General features: G+C 44.9%; 1 protein-coding gene across 1 annotated transcript; it reads left to right on the top strand.

The window, feature by feature from the left end:
• LOC134862286 (5-hydroxytryptamine receptor 1B) lies at positions 1 to 2,926 on the top strand. Its single transcript, XM_063880131.1, has 2 exons — positions 1 to 367; positions 1,873 to 2,926. The coding sequence occupies exon 2, from the start codon at positions 1,907 to 1,909 to the stop codon at positions 2,924 to 2,926; it is 1,020 nt and encodes a 339-aa protein (XP_063736201.1). The 5' UTR covers positions 1 to 367; positions 1,873 to 1,906.
• Positions 2,927 to 15,876: the final 12,950 nt, after the last annotated feature.

Genomic DNA, 15,876 nt, shown 5'->3' with positions numbered 1-15,876 from the left:
AACTAATCGGATTACTTTTATGTTTTGAAACTGAGATTATTTTTTCCGACATGTAAGTAGTAACGGGTGACATTGGTACCCCGCCCCCCGGAGGAGAAGGGAGCCAGCTCTGCATTTCTCCGGGAGTGGAAACACTGATATCTGGTTTCAAACTGCGGCACGGATCCTGCGTCTTAAAGGGTCCGGGCTTCCTGTCACAGCATCTGAGGGGGTTCACGGGGTGAGGTGGTATCGGGGTTTTTAAGGAGCGTTTCCCCGCGGTTCCTGCAAATCGATCCGTCCTCGTGAAGGGGATCAAAGTGGGTTTGATTGCGGGGATGTTTGGCTGCGCGCGCGGAGCTCCGTGCGGAGAGGATAGACCCTCAAAGTAAGTGAAGACAGGAGAGACGAGCTGAGTCTGTCTGGATATACTTTTGAACATGGAGCTCAGGAAAACTGAATGGGTTTTTATATTAATCACCCTCCTGTTGACTCCACACTCCTTTTATTTTACTGCTCTCATTTACACAACAGACTGTATCATATTTTACTATATTTTACTGCATTCAAGTTTCCTACTTATATATTTTGTGATTCATTACCCTTATTATTTTGAATAGCTTTTATAATCGTGTTTTTTTTATTTTTGGTAACCTTTCTGTGTCTCTGTATGTACCACTTATACAAAACTGTAAACCTACTAAAACAGATTCTGATTCTGATAAATCATCACCAAATGTTTTATACACCCTTGTAAGCTGTGAACAATGTCTCGGGCTACTGGTTCACATGATTACCTGCGGTGGATATTCAAGGAATAGACACTGAATACAACAAAATGAACGTTGAATCGATTCGTGCAGGGTAGTCATTAAACATATGAAACCCATTCATTTCTGAAGTCAAACCTCTCAATTCAATTAATGAGGTGATCAGCAATTTAAACAGGTCAGACGCCTGACGGAGGATATCATGGCTGTACAGATTGACCCGAACCACAGGAGGGTCAAGATATCTGTTTCCTGTTATGTGTCCGAACATTTATACATTACATTTTCCTCATTTGACGTTTGATGTTAACACCCTTAATGCTTCATCCTGACAGGGAAATATTCACTGAGATTTAAAGTCAAGCTGTTGTTGTCGGACAGAGGATGATGTCATCCTCCATCCGTCTGTCATCAACCTGTCTTCCATAAATCCATCCTACATCATTCTTAATTTATCCGTCATCCACCCACCCGTCTGATATCCATCCGACAACAAATCAATCGCTCCATCCATCCGTCCGTCCATCCATCCATCATCCATCCACCCACCAACCCATCCACCCACCCGTCTGATATCCATCCGACAACAAATCAATCGCTCCATCTATCCATCCATCCATCATCCATCCACCCACCCACCCATCCATCCATCCATCCGTCCATCCGTCCATCCATCATCTGTCCGTCTGTCCATCCATCCATCCACCCGCCCACCCACCCATCCATCCATCCATCCGTCCATCCGTCCACCCATCCATCCACCCATCCATCCATCCATCCATCCATCCGTCCATCCATCCATCCATCCACCCATCCATCCATCCATCCGTCCATCCGTCCATCCGTCCACCCGTCCATCCGTCCATCCGTCCATCCGTCCATCCGTCCATCCGTCCATCCGTCCATCCATCCATCCATCCATCCATCCATCCATCCATCCATCCATCCGTCCGTCCATCCATCCGTCCACCCATCCATCCATCCATCCATCCATCCATCCATCCATCCATCCATCCATCCATCCATCCATCCGTCCATCCGTCCATCCGTCCATCCATCCATCCATCCATCCATCATCTGTCCGTTTTGGTGATTCTGACTCCTGGCTCTGTTTTAATTTCAGGTCATGAAGTGAATCATGAACAGCAGTTATTCTGATGAATGAGAGCGGCACCCCCACCATGTTGGACCGATCCGGGCCGGCCCACTGCACCGTGTGCTGCTGCACGCTGGCCAACAAGATCCTCATGGTGCTCTTCATGGTGCTGCTGGTCATCGCCATCTTGTTTGGGAACTTGGTGACTCTGGCTGTGGTTCTCGGGACTAAACACTTCCACACGCCGCAGGGGTACCTGAAGGCGTCGCTGGCCGTGGCCGATCTGGCGGTGGGGATATTTGTGGTGCCGCTCTCCATCTACGCCGAGGTCTACCTCATGGCGACCGACTCCGCACTGGAGTGGACTTTGTACAACTCCAAGTACTTGAGTTTCCACCCGTGCAATATCATCGGCCCCATCTTTGCCGGGTGCACCTTCGTGTCCATCACAACCATCTTCCTGCTGACGATCGAGAGGAGCATCGCCGTGTTGAAGCCGCTGCACAAAGACTCAGTGATCACCAGAAAGAGGACCACCATCCTCATCGCTCTCTCCTGGGTCGGGAGCTTCATGTTGGCGGTGTCTCCGATGGTTTTCAGCGGTGAGATTGCGCTGGAGTACAACTCCTGCAGCCGGATGTGTAACTACGCGCAGAGGACCATCCAGGCGTGGAACGTGCTCCTGCTCTTCCCGGCGTTTGACTTCACGCTCCTCGGAGGAACGCTGGTCATCAACATCATCTCGATGTCCAGCATCCGGCAGCACTCGAGGCGCAGGAAGCACCTGGCGGAGAGCGAGTGCCAGAGCAGCACCAAACCCACTTTTTCTGACATCAAAGCGGCCAAAACAATCGGGACACTTACCGTGGCGTTTACCGCCTCATTTACTCCAATCGCCGTCTTCGTGGTGGGGAATGTTTTGGGGAATAAATGGTGCAACTTTTCATTTTTCGCCTTCTGGATTTTGGCCACCAACAGTTGCTGGAACGTCATCATCTACAGTGTGAGGGATCAGAAGTTCAGACTCTGTGCGTACAAGCTCCTTATGCCTTTCCAAAGACAAAACACACCTAAAGAGTAGAAAGAAACGGCGGGAAAGACTCAAAATGAAGAATGCTTTTAGATGTTTGTTTGTGAGCCTCGTTAAGAGACCGGTCTGCATGTTGTGGAGGTTCCTGTGGTTTTCTCTCATATCGTTTCAAAAGCATGCAGAGGTTTCAAACGGCCCAAAGCTCTTCCTTTAGGAGAAACGTGCTGCAGCTTCAGAAGAACTCAAATAAACACAAATGTTCCAGAACTCACACAGAAACATCTGCAGCTCTTCACACCTGCAGCATCTAGAGAACATTCAGCAGAGGAAACATGAGCAGTTTACTAAAAGCTGCAGAAACCAAACGCTGCAAGAAGCTCCAACACAACGGAGACCAGGGGACACTAAAGAGAGACGCACACAGCTGGAGACCAGGGGACACTAAAGAGAGACGCACACAGCTGGAGACCAGGGGACACTAAAGAGAGACGCACACAGCTGGAGACCAGGGGACACTAAAGAGAGACACACACAGCTGGAGACCAGGGGACACTAAAGAGAGACGCACACAGCTGGAGACCAGGGGACAGTAAAGAGAGACGCACACAGCTGGAGACCAGGGGACACTAAAGAGAGACGCACACAGCTGGAGACCAGGGGACACTAAAGAGAGACGCACACAGCTGGAGACCAGGGGACACTAAAGAGAGACGCACACAGCTGGAGACCAGGGGACACTAAAGAGAGACGCACACAGCTGGAGACCAGGGGACACTAAAGAGAGACGCACACAGCTGGAGACCAGGGGACACTAAAGAGAGACGCACACAGCTGGAGACCAGGGGACACTAAAGAGAGACGCACACAGCTGGAGAACAGGGGACACTAAAAAGAGATGCACACAGCTGGAGACCAGGGGACACTAAAGAGAGACGCACACAGCTGGAGACCAGGGGACACTAAAGAGAGACGCACTTTGAAGAGGACAAACTCAGAAACTATTCCTGCAGGTGATTTTACTCGAGAGTGGAGCATGACTCAGCACCGTAAATCAAAGTGTGTTTTTTAGAAGCTGAACATAATGTGAAAAATAATGTGTTGTGTTGTTCGAGTTGTACAGCTCCAAAAGAGATTGACACGCATGAGAGTGAAACATCAATAAAGGTACAAGGTTATTAACGCAGCTGCTTCTAACACGCAGTGCTGACAGTCCCCCACACATCACGGAACTTTACCTGAAGATAAAATACGGCAAAGAAGTCAAAACCAGTTCCAAACAGCACTGAATACGATAACATCTGATCCTATTGAATCTGTGTGCGAGAGGAGGGATGAGAAGGACACAATCAAAGAGAGACGCAGGAAAAGGAAAGAGAAACGGCCACAGATGTAAAACCAATGTTTGACTGAAACTGAAAAAACCTATCTCTGATAAAAAGTGGTGAAATCTGAGAAAGAGAAGACGAAGCTCAGCGCAACTTTCAGGAGGCCTTTAATCAGCTCGTTATGAGCCTCCTCTCTCGACCAATTACATTTCACCACAATCTCCAGCAGCCAATCATCGTGCTGCAGTCAAGCTTCAAATGGTTCTCCTCTCTCCTGCAGTCAGCTGTGATTTCAGGTGTTCATGCAGCCGCCCCCCCCCCCCCAAACGCCTCCTGTCATCAGGTCTAGCGCCCAGGAGAGATAATCCTCCTCATCACACCTCCTCTTCAAACCTCCTCTTCATCCCTCCTCATCACACCTCCTCATCAAACCTCCTCTTCATCCCAGCCCCTCATCATACCTCCTCTTCATCCCGTGTCCTCATCAAATCCAGATCTTCATCATTCTCTTCATCCCACCTCCTCATCAAACCTCCTCTTCATCCCTTCTCATCACACCTCCTCTTCATCCCTTGTCCGCATCAAACCCAGATCTTCATCCTCCTCCTCATCCCATCTCCTCATCACACCTCCTCTTCATCCTTCTCCTCATCAAACCCAGATCTTCCTCCTCCTCCTCCTCATCACACCTCCTCTTCATCCCTTCTCCGCATCAAACCCAGATCTTCATCCTCCTCCTCGTCCCATCTCCTCATCACACCTCCTCTTCATCCTTCTCCTCATCAAACCCAGATCTTCCTCCTCCTCCTCCTCCTCCTACTCATCACACCTCCTCTTCATCCCTTCTCCGCATCAAACCCAGATCTTCCTCCTCCTCCTCCTCCTACTCATCACACCTCCTCTTCATCCCTTGTCCTCATCAAACCCAGATCTTCATCCTCCTCCTCATCCCATCTCCTCATCACACCTCCTCTTCATCCTTCTCCTCATCAAACCCAGATCTTCCTCCTCATCACACCTCCTCTTCATCCCTTCTCCGCATCAAACCCAGAGCTTCATCCTCCTCCTCATCCCATCTCCTCATCCCACCTCCTCTTCATCCCGTCTCCGCATCAAACCCAGATCTTCATCCTGCTCCTCCTCCTCCTCCTCCTCCTCCTCCTCATCACACCTCCTCTTCATCCCCTCTACTCATCAAACCCAGATCTTCATCCTCCTCCTCATCAAATCCAGATATTCAACATCCTCTTCATCCCACCTCTCATCACACCTCCTCTTCATCCCTTATCTTCATCAAACCCAGATCTTCATCCTCCTCCTCATCAAACCCAGATATTCATCATCCTCTTCATCCCACCTCCTCTTCATCCCACTTCCTCCAGATCCAGATCTTCTCCACCAGTGTCTGCCCCCCCCGGGGGGTTCTTAAATGCTTTGGTCTAATCTCCAGAGGCTATTAACATTTCCATCGGACCGTGTAATGAAAAGCTCTCTCCTGATTGGATAGTTCGCTGGATGTTCGGCGGGTTTTCAGCTTTGATATTTGTTTACATCGATTTTGATGCATTTATATTTTGTGTTGCATGAAACTAAGACGTGTGTATTTGCATCATGAGAAAATGTCTCAATCTGGGAAAGCTGTTCGAGGCTCTGAGAGAGCCGGGGGCAATGGGATTTTAATACACGTGTTTTTTGATGAGGGTTGGCTGTAAACAAAAACTCCTGCCCTTATCAATTGTCAAAAAATGTCAATTTAAATCCCAGAAATGTCCCTGGAGAGGCACACGGGTTAAAGACAGGACAATATTTCATTTTCTGGTGAGCAATGAGTGTTGGAATAAATGTCATGTCCTACTTCTGAATGAATAAACCGCGTCTGTGTGCTGGCATGTAGACTCCTGCAGCTACACTGACTTTAGGAAGTTCATCCTGAGTCTTTCAGCACATATTTTCCTCCTTCTGTGTGTAGCATTGATCCGTCCACTTCACCCTCCTGCAGCTTCGAGTCTTTCAAACCCAGCAGGGCCGACAGGTCTCTGCTCAGCATGAAAAGAAAGAGAAACCTCAACCCTCAAATGTCACAGCACAAACTTCTTTGTCCTCTGCTCCCTATTCTGCAACTCTGCTACCGGATCTATTAGTGTTGTGATTAAGGCCTTTCTCTCTATCGATTAAACTTGTCTCATCATGTGCATTGTCAAAGCTCCCCTCCTTCCTCCTTTGCTTCAAGTCAGCACATGTCTTTTCTGCTTGCCCTTAAAAACCTGTTGGATTTTGCAAGCCTGCTGTTGGGTCACCCATCTTCCGGTGTTGCTATACAAAGCTTCTATACCTCTTATAGACATCGAGATTGTCACGGCTCTTATCACGTGTGGTTTCTTTATGTCTTCCAGCTGTGGGCAGCTTCGTTTTGCATTTCATTGTGGTGAAATAGCATCCATCATCACTCCAATTACAGTCTACAAACTCTTATTTCCTTTACTTTTCCAGACTCAAAGTGCTTACTGTATTATTGGGACACATCTTCAAACAAAGCTCTTAGCAACAGAAAAGCTGTAGAATGAGTTTGTTGAGCTGCTTTCCCCTCTGATACAGTTCTTCATCAAAGTCTGTGATTAATTGTAAATTAGTTTTATTAAGCTTCGCCTCCTGTCTTCAGAGCTTCTGTGTGACTCACACCTTCATTGGCATTTTAATTACAAGAGAGTTTGCCACAAGCAGCAGCACCCCCCCCCCCCCCCCCCCCTTTGCGTTAGCCATGTTTATTAAGATGTTTCATTTCAAGTTTTTGTGGTGACGTGAAGTCACGTGACCGTGCTGTAGTTCCTTTATAGCCCAACATTAGCCTCCTTTAGCTTAGCGGTGGTGACGTGAAGTCATGTGACCGTGCTGTAGTTCCTTTATAGCCCAACATTAGCCTCCTTTAGCTTAGCGGTGAAGACGTGAAGTCATGTGACCGTGCTGTAGTTCCTTTATAGCCCAACATTAGCCACTTGTAGCTTAGCGGTGGTGACGTGTAGTCATGTGACCTTGCTGTAGTTCCTTTATAGCCCAACATTAGCCACTTTTAGCTTAGCGGTGGTGACGTGAAGTCATGTGACCGTGCTGTAGTTCCTTTATAGCCCAACATTAGCCACTTTTAGCTTAGCGGTGGTGACGTGAAGTCATGTGACCGTGCTGTAGTTCCTTTATAGCCCAACATTAGCCTCCTTTAGCTTAGCGGTGGAGAGGTGAAGTCATGTGACCGTGCTGTAGTTCCTTTATAGCTGTAAGAAGGATTTGTCTCTAACAGTGAAAGTGTTTCCTCCAGATCCCCGGAGCAGAGAGGTCTGTTGAGCAGTTCCTGTCGATGCAGATTCCTTCTGACGCCTCTCTGCCTGTTTACAGCTGACAGCAACAACCAGAGTTAATATGCTCCAGATCACTTCTCACACACACTGCGTCCTACACACACTTTCTGCTTTTTGTCCCCAAGAAATACCCAGCGCTGTGTTTCTATCAGAGAAATGTCTTTCTGGTTTTAGGTCGGTCAAGTGTAAAACGTAAAGCCGATGTTGAAGGTATTTGCTCTAAATCCCTGTAAGCTGCTCCTTGTCAAAGCTTAATTACAACAAACACATTTAGGCTGACTTTAGAACTGCACTTTAACAGAGGGAAGTTCATTTAGTAAACACATTTCTTAGTAAATTAAAGTTACTTGTTCCATCCCTCCCTCCCTCCTTCCCTCCCTCCCTCCAATACTCAAGTACAGTACAAGGGTAAGTGCACTTGAGTTGCTGTCCAACACTTGGAGCCACTTTTATCTCCTCTGGACCGCCCTGCTGCACGGCGCTGATGGGTTTTAAACCTGCTCAGATCAAAGTCTAATGATTATTCATTACCGACAAATCTCTGACCCTCTGGAGAATATGCAAATGTCTGAATACAAACTTGATGCCAAAAAGAACAGACCGAGTCTTTAAAGAGTCCTCTCCTGCTGATGTTCAGGTGTATATCAGTATGTAGCGTCTCTACTTTAAAGAGTCCTCTCCTGCTGATGTTCAGGTGTATATCAGTATGTAGTGTCTCTACTTTAAAGAGTCCTCTCTTGCTGATGTTCAGGTGTATATCAGTATGTAGCGTCTCTACTTTAAAGAGTCCTCTCTTGCTGATGTTCAGGTGTATATCAGTATGTAGAGTCTCTACTTTAAAGAGTCCTCTCCTGCTGATGTTCAGGTGTATATCAGTATGTAGAGTCTCTACTTTAAAGAGTCCTCTCCTGCTGATGTTCAGGTGTATATCAGTATGTAGCGTCTCTACTTTAAAGAGTCCTCTCCTGCTGATGTTCAGGTGTATATCAGTATGTAGTGTCTCTACTTTAAAGAGTCCTCTCCTGCTGATGTTCAGGTGTATATCAGTATGTAGTGTCTCTACTTTAAAGAGTCCTCTCCTGCTGATGTTCAGGTGTATATCAGTATGTAGTGTCTCTACTTTAAAGAGTCCTCTCCTGCTGATGTTCAGGTGTATATCAGTATGTAGCGTCTCTACTTTAAAGAGTCCTCTCCTGCTGATGTTCAGGTGTATATCAGTATGTAGTGTCTCTACTTTAAAGAGTCCTCTCCTGCTGATGTTCAGGTGTATATCAGTATGTAGCGTCTCTACTTTAAAGAGTCCTCTCCTGCTGATGTTCAGGTGTATATCAGTATGTAGCGTCTCTACTTTAAAGAGTCCTCTCCTGCTGACCCGAACGTCACTTTAAAGTCTGACTGTTTTCCTCGTCCAACAACCCAGTCTCCTAGAAATAATATTGAAATGCATTCTCAATTATGTAACCAGAACCAGAAAACAATCAATGTGAAGTACCCTGAAACGCAGCGTACTTCAGTAATGATGACAGGAAGTAGGGATATCATGAATAGTTCTTAAGTGTGTCTCTGATCTGAACGGATCCAATTTCTTACTAGGTAACATAATATGAGAGCATTGGTTGAGACTCTCCGGAGAGGAAAGCCCTCGGAGACTCCACCAGGGCCCAAAGACCTCTCAGTGTTACAAAATGGAATAATAAATGTGTGTATTTTCCCTGTAAGTTGGATCTACGTTGAACTGCAATGAGCACCTCCTCGGCCAATGCTTCACCTTTCCACCAAGAATAATCAAAATCAGACAAGACGTTTTTCCGTTCTCCCGCTGGCAAACGGAGGTCATGAGATGATGATTAAACTGGATATTTATAACATGTGATTAGAGATCTGTGAATGGGCAAAGGTAAATGACATGGAGCCAAATATTACGGACCTATACAAGAATCCAACAAGAGCAATGTGCTATTTCACAAGTATAAAAAGGAACAGCACAAGCTTTCATGTCAGGCTTGTTGCTTTTCTGAGCAGCCTGTGAATATCTGTAATTACCTGCGTTCAGCTTTTTGTCCACTTGTGTGGAAGTGTTTTAGAATAAATATAAAGAGTGAAAATGTGAGTGTCAGGGGAACTGCAGAATCAAAGGCACGGAGGAAAGCTGCACCTTATCTAACTCATTATGGTGATGCGTGCGTGGGATAAACCCGCCAAATCCTCGCTCGGCTAGCAGGTTAGGGTGCAATTAAAATCTCTGCCTTTGTACTTACTGGGAATATGACAGACCTGAAGAGAATGACGCCTCAGAAAGGATTTGTTTTGACACATTTTGGATAGGTTTAGAACACGGAACAATAAAGGATTAGAAAGAAACACAAAATGTCTTCAAACCGTTTGTAGTGAGCCAGTCTTTGTGAAGGGCTGATGTTCAGGTCCATATTAGTATTTGGTGTCTCTACTCAACTTTACTCTCTAAATTAAAGGGCCAAAAAACTCTCCCTTTATATATCTGAGGCAGGAACCCTGGTACGATGATTGAACTCTAAGCTAACAGAAGACAGTGTGCACAGAGAAAGGGTCCTCCTTAGCAACCTTCCGCTTCTTCTCCAAACAAAGTAAAACATCACCGTACTAAAAAGCCCTTTCTCCCACGTCGGCTCCTTTGCACAGCAGAGCCAGACATTAGTGACCGCTGTGCCGTTATCGAGGCTAATGCATGCTTTAATGGTCAACAAAGCGCCAGTGTCGCAGCACGGGATGCAGAAGGGCAGTGACTCATCAGAGGGATGGAGATGAAAGAGAAACCTGGAACAGTATGGGAGGCAACCTGTGAGCTGAGCCAGCAGGCAGGCTGTTCAGGGAGGGAGAGCATTATAGATTAGTGTGTGTGGTTGTATAACACTGAATCAAGAAAAGGACCACCTTTCTCGCCTACGCACAGTCACTCAATCTAGATTAGATCAAGGGACGGAGCTCAATGAGGCCGTGAAGTAGCATGGGTTAAACAATGTTGACAGACGAGGGTTAGGGTTTTATTCACATTCACGGTTAAGTTACGTTAAGATGCTAGCTTGCTAACTTTCCAAAAGGGGAGTCAGTTTCCCAGCGTTGTTATTTGTACATACCCAGGTGAGATTTATATCAAAATGCCATGTTTATAAATGAGGTATCTACTGGAACACTGTGTTGCAAAATGGCATGCAATCAATGATGTGTTATCTGTGGTTTCCTGTAAGTTACACCCAGTGAGAGGCACCAGAAAGTCACCGAATTCTCTCGGTCAAACTATGCACAGTGAACGCTCTCTCTGTACAAAGTAAGGTCTATAATGTAAAGTCTGCTGATGATGTACAACAAGTTGAACATGCTATGAGTATTTTAATGAGTTATTCAGATTAAACCGCTGTTTTACAATGTAATCATGGACACGCTAACCTGTTTAACACACAATATCTACCAGCTTTATAAAACATAGGGGTAGATTTTAAGCTGTGTGTTAAAAGTAACCCGTGTGCGAAATAACACAAGTCCTTCTCGTCAATTTAATCCTCGTAGCTGAGGGTTTTATGTTTCTCATCTGGCAAACTAGTTGCAAATATCTAGCCTATAAGTCCACAACTCAGCAGATATATAACCTTTAGAAATAAAGACACCACAAAGTGCTTAATCTGGGAGCAGTGCTTCAGCTGGACACAGGGGAGGTGATCAGTTACTGATTAGGACAACGAAAAAGCTCAAGATTCAAGAAGCTTTATTTATCCAGAGGGAAATTGAGGTGCAACAGTTCAAGACAAAGAAGGAAGGAGAAATACACACTCAATATAACTAAACTACTAAATATACACTAAATATACATCAAATATTACTAAATATAAACTAAATGTATCAACAATAAGAGCAGCTTTGCAAATATGAAATAAAATGAAATGAAAATATGAAATAAAATGTGTCCTGTCTTTAGGACAGGTGATTTCAAAAGACTCCCCTGAACATCGCTCCAGGTTTCCTTCTGAATGTCTGCATCTATTACCCTGACTTGAATGAACGTTTCCTGTCTGCAGTGTGACGCAGGAAGAGGGAAACAAATGGCTTGTGTTGGTGTCTTGTTATTGTGGTATCTGAGTGCAGTGTGGCTCCCCACCTCTACTCTATCTCTCACCTTCCCTCCCGACCTCGCTCGTATCCTCTCTTATAATTATCCCGCGTAACGCCAGAGATGCAGCAGCTGATGCTTTCTCTGCCGCAGTAAAAGCCTCGCTAAATGTCTCAAAGTGTAAACAGAAATCAGAGGTCGCTCTGTTCAAATGAAACGGTTTGAAATGCTTTCTGCACCCTTCATCCTTCTGGGGTTGATACTGTTCTGTTGCAGGACCCAACAGAACAGTATCTGTTCTTCTTGCTTGGGTTTTGCAGAACGAACAGATCAACTGAGTAATCCATGAATCCCTCTGTTCAAGATTTTCATGCTTGTTTACAATTTAAGCTTTTAATTTTTAGCCCTTTTCCCTCTCCTGTAGTGTGATCTGTAGGTTTTAGTGCATGTCAATGGTCTGCAAAGGCTAAAATCCCTGTTCCCTCCAGACACACTCGGTTTTTAAATTGTACTTACATATTTTAACATAAACTGTCTGTGTCCTTGTTAGTATTATTCAGTTAAGGTTACCTTCGGATTGAAATAGTTTACACATGACCATTAACCCGTTTGAAAATGTGTTTTGTAATTATAGATTCAAGAGAGGGAAATTGAGGTGCAACAGTTCAATACAAAGAAGGAGAAATATACACTCAATATAACTAAACTACTAAATATAAACTAAATCTTTAACATTGACTAATGATTTGCTCTCTTGATGCATCCTAATGTGTTTCACTGTTTTTAAATCTGCACCAAAGAGTATTCCTGAAATATGAGGATTTTAAATGGTACTAAAGTACTGCCGTGTTCTGCCCCCTAGTGGTCCTGGTGGTTAAACAAGTGGCTGGATTCATCTTTAAAGTTACTTCCAGTTCAGAAAGGTCTCCTCTCAGGGCCTTTGAGACTCCTGTTGGAGCAGATGTTGACTACTTCTGCTGCATGTCTGCTGATGTAAACAGCATGGCCCTCTGGGTAAGTACAGGTCTCTGTGCTGTCAGGGGCCGAGGCTTAATTAGGGCCTAACGAGGCCACTATCATGTGTTGGTTAACAGCGGGGGAATGAACCTGCGTCTGACATGAGGCCAATTAGATCAGTGACCCCTGCTGCTAACCTCACCGCTACCTGTCGTGTGTTTGCAGTTTAGTATTTCAGACTCGTTAATGTCGGCGAAAAAAACCTAAATGGAAAACTTCTGTTCCTATCCTCGCAGAAAATATAACATTAAGACGGAAGGAGTAATGAGTTATTTTACTTATTTTAAAGTACTAAAAACAAAAGAAAATGTTGTTAGGGATACCTGGGTAGCACCTGGTCTTTGGGGACTTGAACCAGTGGCCTCCCGGTTCCGAAGCCAAGTACCTGAGGACTTAGCCAACACCATCCTGAACCATGTGTTGAGTTTAATGGCAGAGGTACAAGCTATTCAGATTGATCTTCAGTTAGTGACGGAAGATGCTGAATGCATTTCTGACCCCTTACAGGCAATTCTCCAGCCGCCAAGCCCAAAATGTTGTGGCAACTTAAAATCTGTTGCGGTCTACAGAGTGAAGCGTTAGGCAACCAAATGCAAACATTCACAATCAGCAGTTGATTCTCCTCCTGAGATTTTAATGTGTGTACATGGCGTACTGACTATAGGAACTGATCGCCCTGCAGTCAGCAACGACTTTCATCAAAGCATCAACAGAACTTACAAGTCCAAAAGCACCAAATGGGCCAGGTGCTTTCCCTGCATCACAAACGTATCATTTATCACTTCCATCTGCAGATCAGCACATTGAGCTACAGCGAATCATAAACGCTGAAAAGCTTTTCCCTCATAGGATGATGTGATAGTCTAACTCGATCTGTTTCTCACTCAGACTTTGTTTATTGTCCTTTGCACAAACAGGTGAGACTGTGCACCAGACGACTGGTCTAGAGATTCCACTCATCACACTTCTGCTTCAGCTCAACTTGAGCTCTTCGTAAAGACACCGGTCTTCCTCACGGAGAGCAGCGATCAGAACCCTGCAGCCTTCAGCTCCTTTTCTTCGCACCGTGTCCACCTCTGGGCTTTTTCTAATTGGGGTTTCACTCTGGCTGACGTCATTTCAGCCTCACTGATCCCCCCACGCTCAAGAGGTTTATCCAGAAGCTGGTTCAGAACAGCTTGAGACACTCTGCTAATAAACTGTGTCCGAACTGAGAACAGCCACTCTGCTGGGATCCTGTCCTCTACTGGGATCCTGTCCTCTACTGGGATCCTGTCCTCTACTGGGATCCTGTCCTCTACTGGGATCCTGTCCTCTGCTGGGATCCTGTCCTCTGCTGGGATCCTGTCCTCTGCTGGGATCCTGTCCTCTACTGGGATCCTGTCCTCTGCTGGGATCCTGTCCTCTACTGGGATCCTGTCCTCTACTGGGATCCTGTCCTCTGCTGAGACAATTCTCTGGGACATTTCCTGTCTTGGATCTGGAAGATGAACAAGGAAAGTACTTTGATGTGAAATCCCTTAAATACTGTATAGTTGAACAGAAATGAAATAACCCGTTCAGTCTGCAGCAGATAACATCTATTTATACTCCTCAACATTCCCAGAACACTGAAGGTATTCTAACCGGGAGAAGCTGAAGACTGCAACTCCACAACAAGCTCCAGCCTTTACTACTGTTTGCATACAGAGAACTCTAGTTGCAGAAGATTTGACCTGAGATGGAAAAATCAAAGCTAAACTTTCTATTGTAAATCCAGCCCATCTCTGGAGTCTGTACCTTCCAGTAACACGCGCCGTTTCCAGACTAGGCTTCCATCTTCGTCCTGGACCCTCAAAACCACTCTCTCTGTTCTCGTCGTCAGGAAAACTTCAAATGTCGGAGGGTCGTTTGGTCCATACGGTGAGTCAGATTCTTCATGCTGGAAACCAGATGCAGAAGTTAAAGGTTTATCTGCGTCCTGATTGTGGGTGCAGCTACATGTGTGTTAATGCTCATGTGTTTCATCAGAGCAGTAGCAGGGACTCACCTCAGGCTGTATGTAGAAGCCCTCAGGTTCACAGAGCACACTGTACCTGTGATCAATGTCCAGCTCACAGCGGGAGGAGAGCCTGATGTGCACAGCACGTCCTTGTTGTTTAGCTACCTTCAGAAACAGAACATTTTCATCACTTTAGTTCATGCTTAGTATTTCAGACTCGTTTATGTCAGATGACGGCTCTTCTGTCAGCAAAACACCAAATTGAAAACTTCTGTTGCGATCCTTGCAGAAAATATAATATATAAGCAAGTATATAAGGCTAACGGCTAACCGTTAAACTCCAACAATTACTGACGGCTCCGAGGATTCATAGAAAATACAATTACTTACAAGCACTTCAAGTTCTGTAGAAATATAAAAACCCGGTGTCAGTAACTCTTTCCACTGTAAAATAAAACCATTATCCAAGTAAACTGACAGTGAAGAGGCTGCTAGCTGAACTCAATAACCGTTATCTGACCAACGGTTAAACTTTGACCCGAAGCTTTACGTCAATATTAACACCTTAAAACAAGCTAATATTAAGACACATCTTTCAGAACATATAAATAATCACTCTGAATGTCAATATACTAACTTTCTCTTTTTTAAATCGGCTTTATATGAATATTTATCGAAGTTTCTCTCACTCACCTGAGGACTCACAGCCCGGTCTAACGTGTTCCCGGTATTTTATAGCTGCTCTGTTAGCATGGAAACCTTTGGCTCACCTGGTATTAAACAGTGGATCAGGTCCTGTACCTAACCACTATTTCAATGTACTTTTACTTTACCTGGGTATTCCACTTTCCGCAGCTTTATACTAGTGCTCCACTACTTCTAAGATAATAATATTGTACTTTTTATTCCAGTATATTTTAGTTTTTGAGTGTAAAAAAATAAATGGATTTGACTTTTTTCTAATAAATCAGTACTGATACAATACCATCTAATAAGGTTTCTGATGTTGTGCTTCAATAAATGATTCCTCAGCATTTGATTGTTTTTTGTATATTCTAGAAAAACATTTATTTAGAATAATAACGCAATTTTTTATAGGAAACATGTTTTTTTATACTATATTTTGAATAGTTTAACAGAGTAAAAACGTGTTACCAATGTACCTGTATTGTCTCTCATTAAGCCTGCATAAAGCACCTGTTCAAAACTCTGACAAGCAGTTAGGAAATTGAATTATTCTCGTAAAA

The sequence above is a fragment of the Eleginops maclovinus genome, chromosome 3 (genome assembly GCF_036324505.1).
Source record: "Eleginops maclovinus isolate JMC-PN-2008 ecotype Puerto Natales chromosome 3, JC_Emac_rtc_rv5, whole genome shotgun sequence".
NCBI classification, from domain to species: Eukaryota; Metazoa; Chordata; class Actinopteri; order Perciformes; family Eleginopidae; genus Eleginops; species Eleginops maclovinus.
Note: the sequence above shows the minus strand (reverse complement) of the source record. Positions and strands in the feature narration are given on the sequence as shown.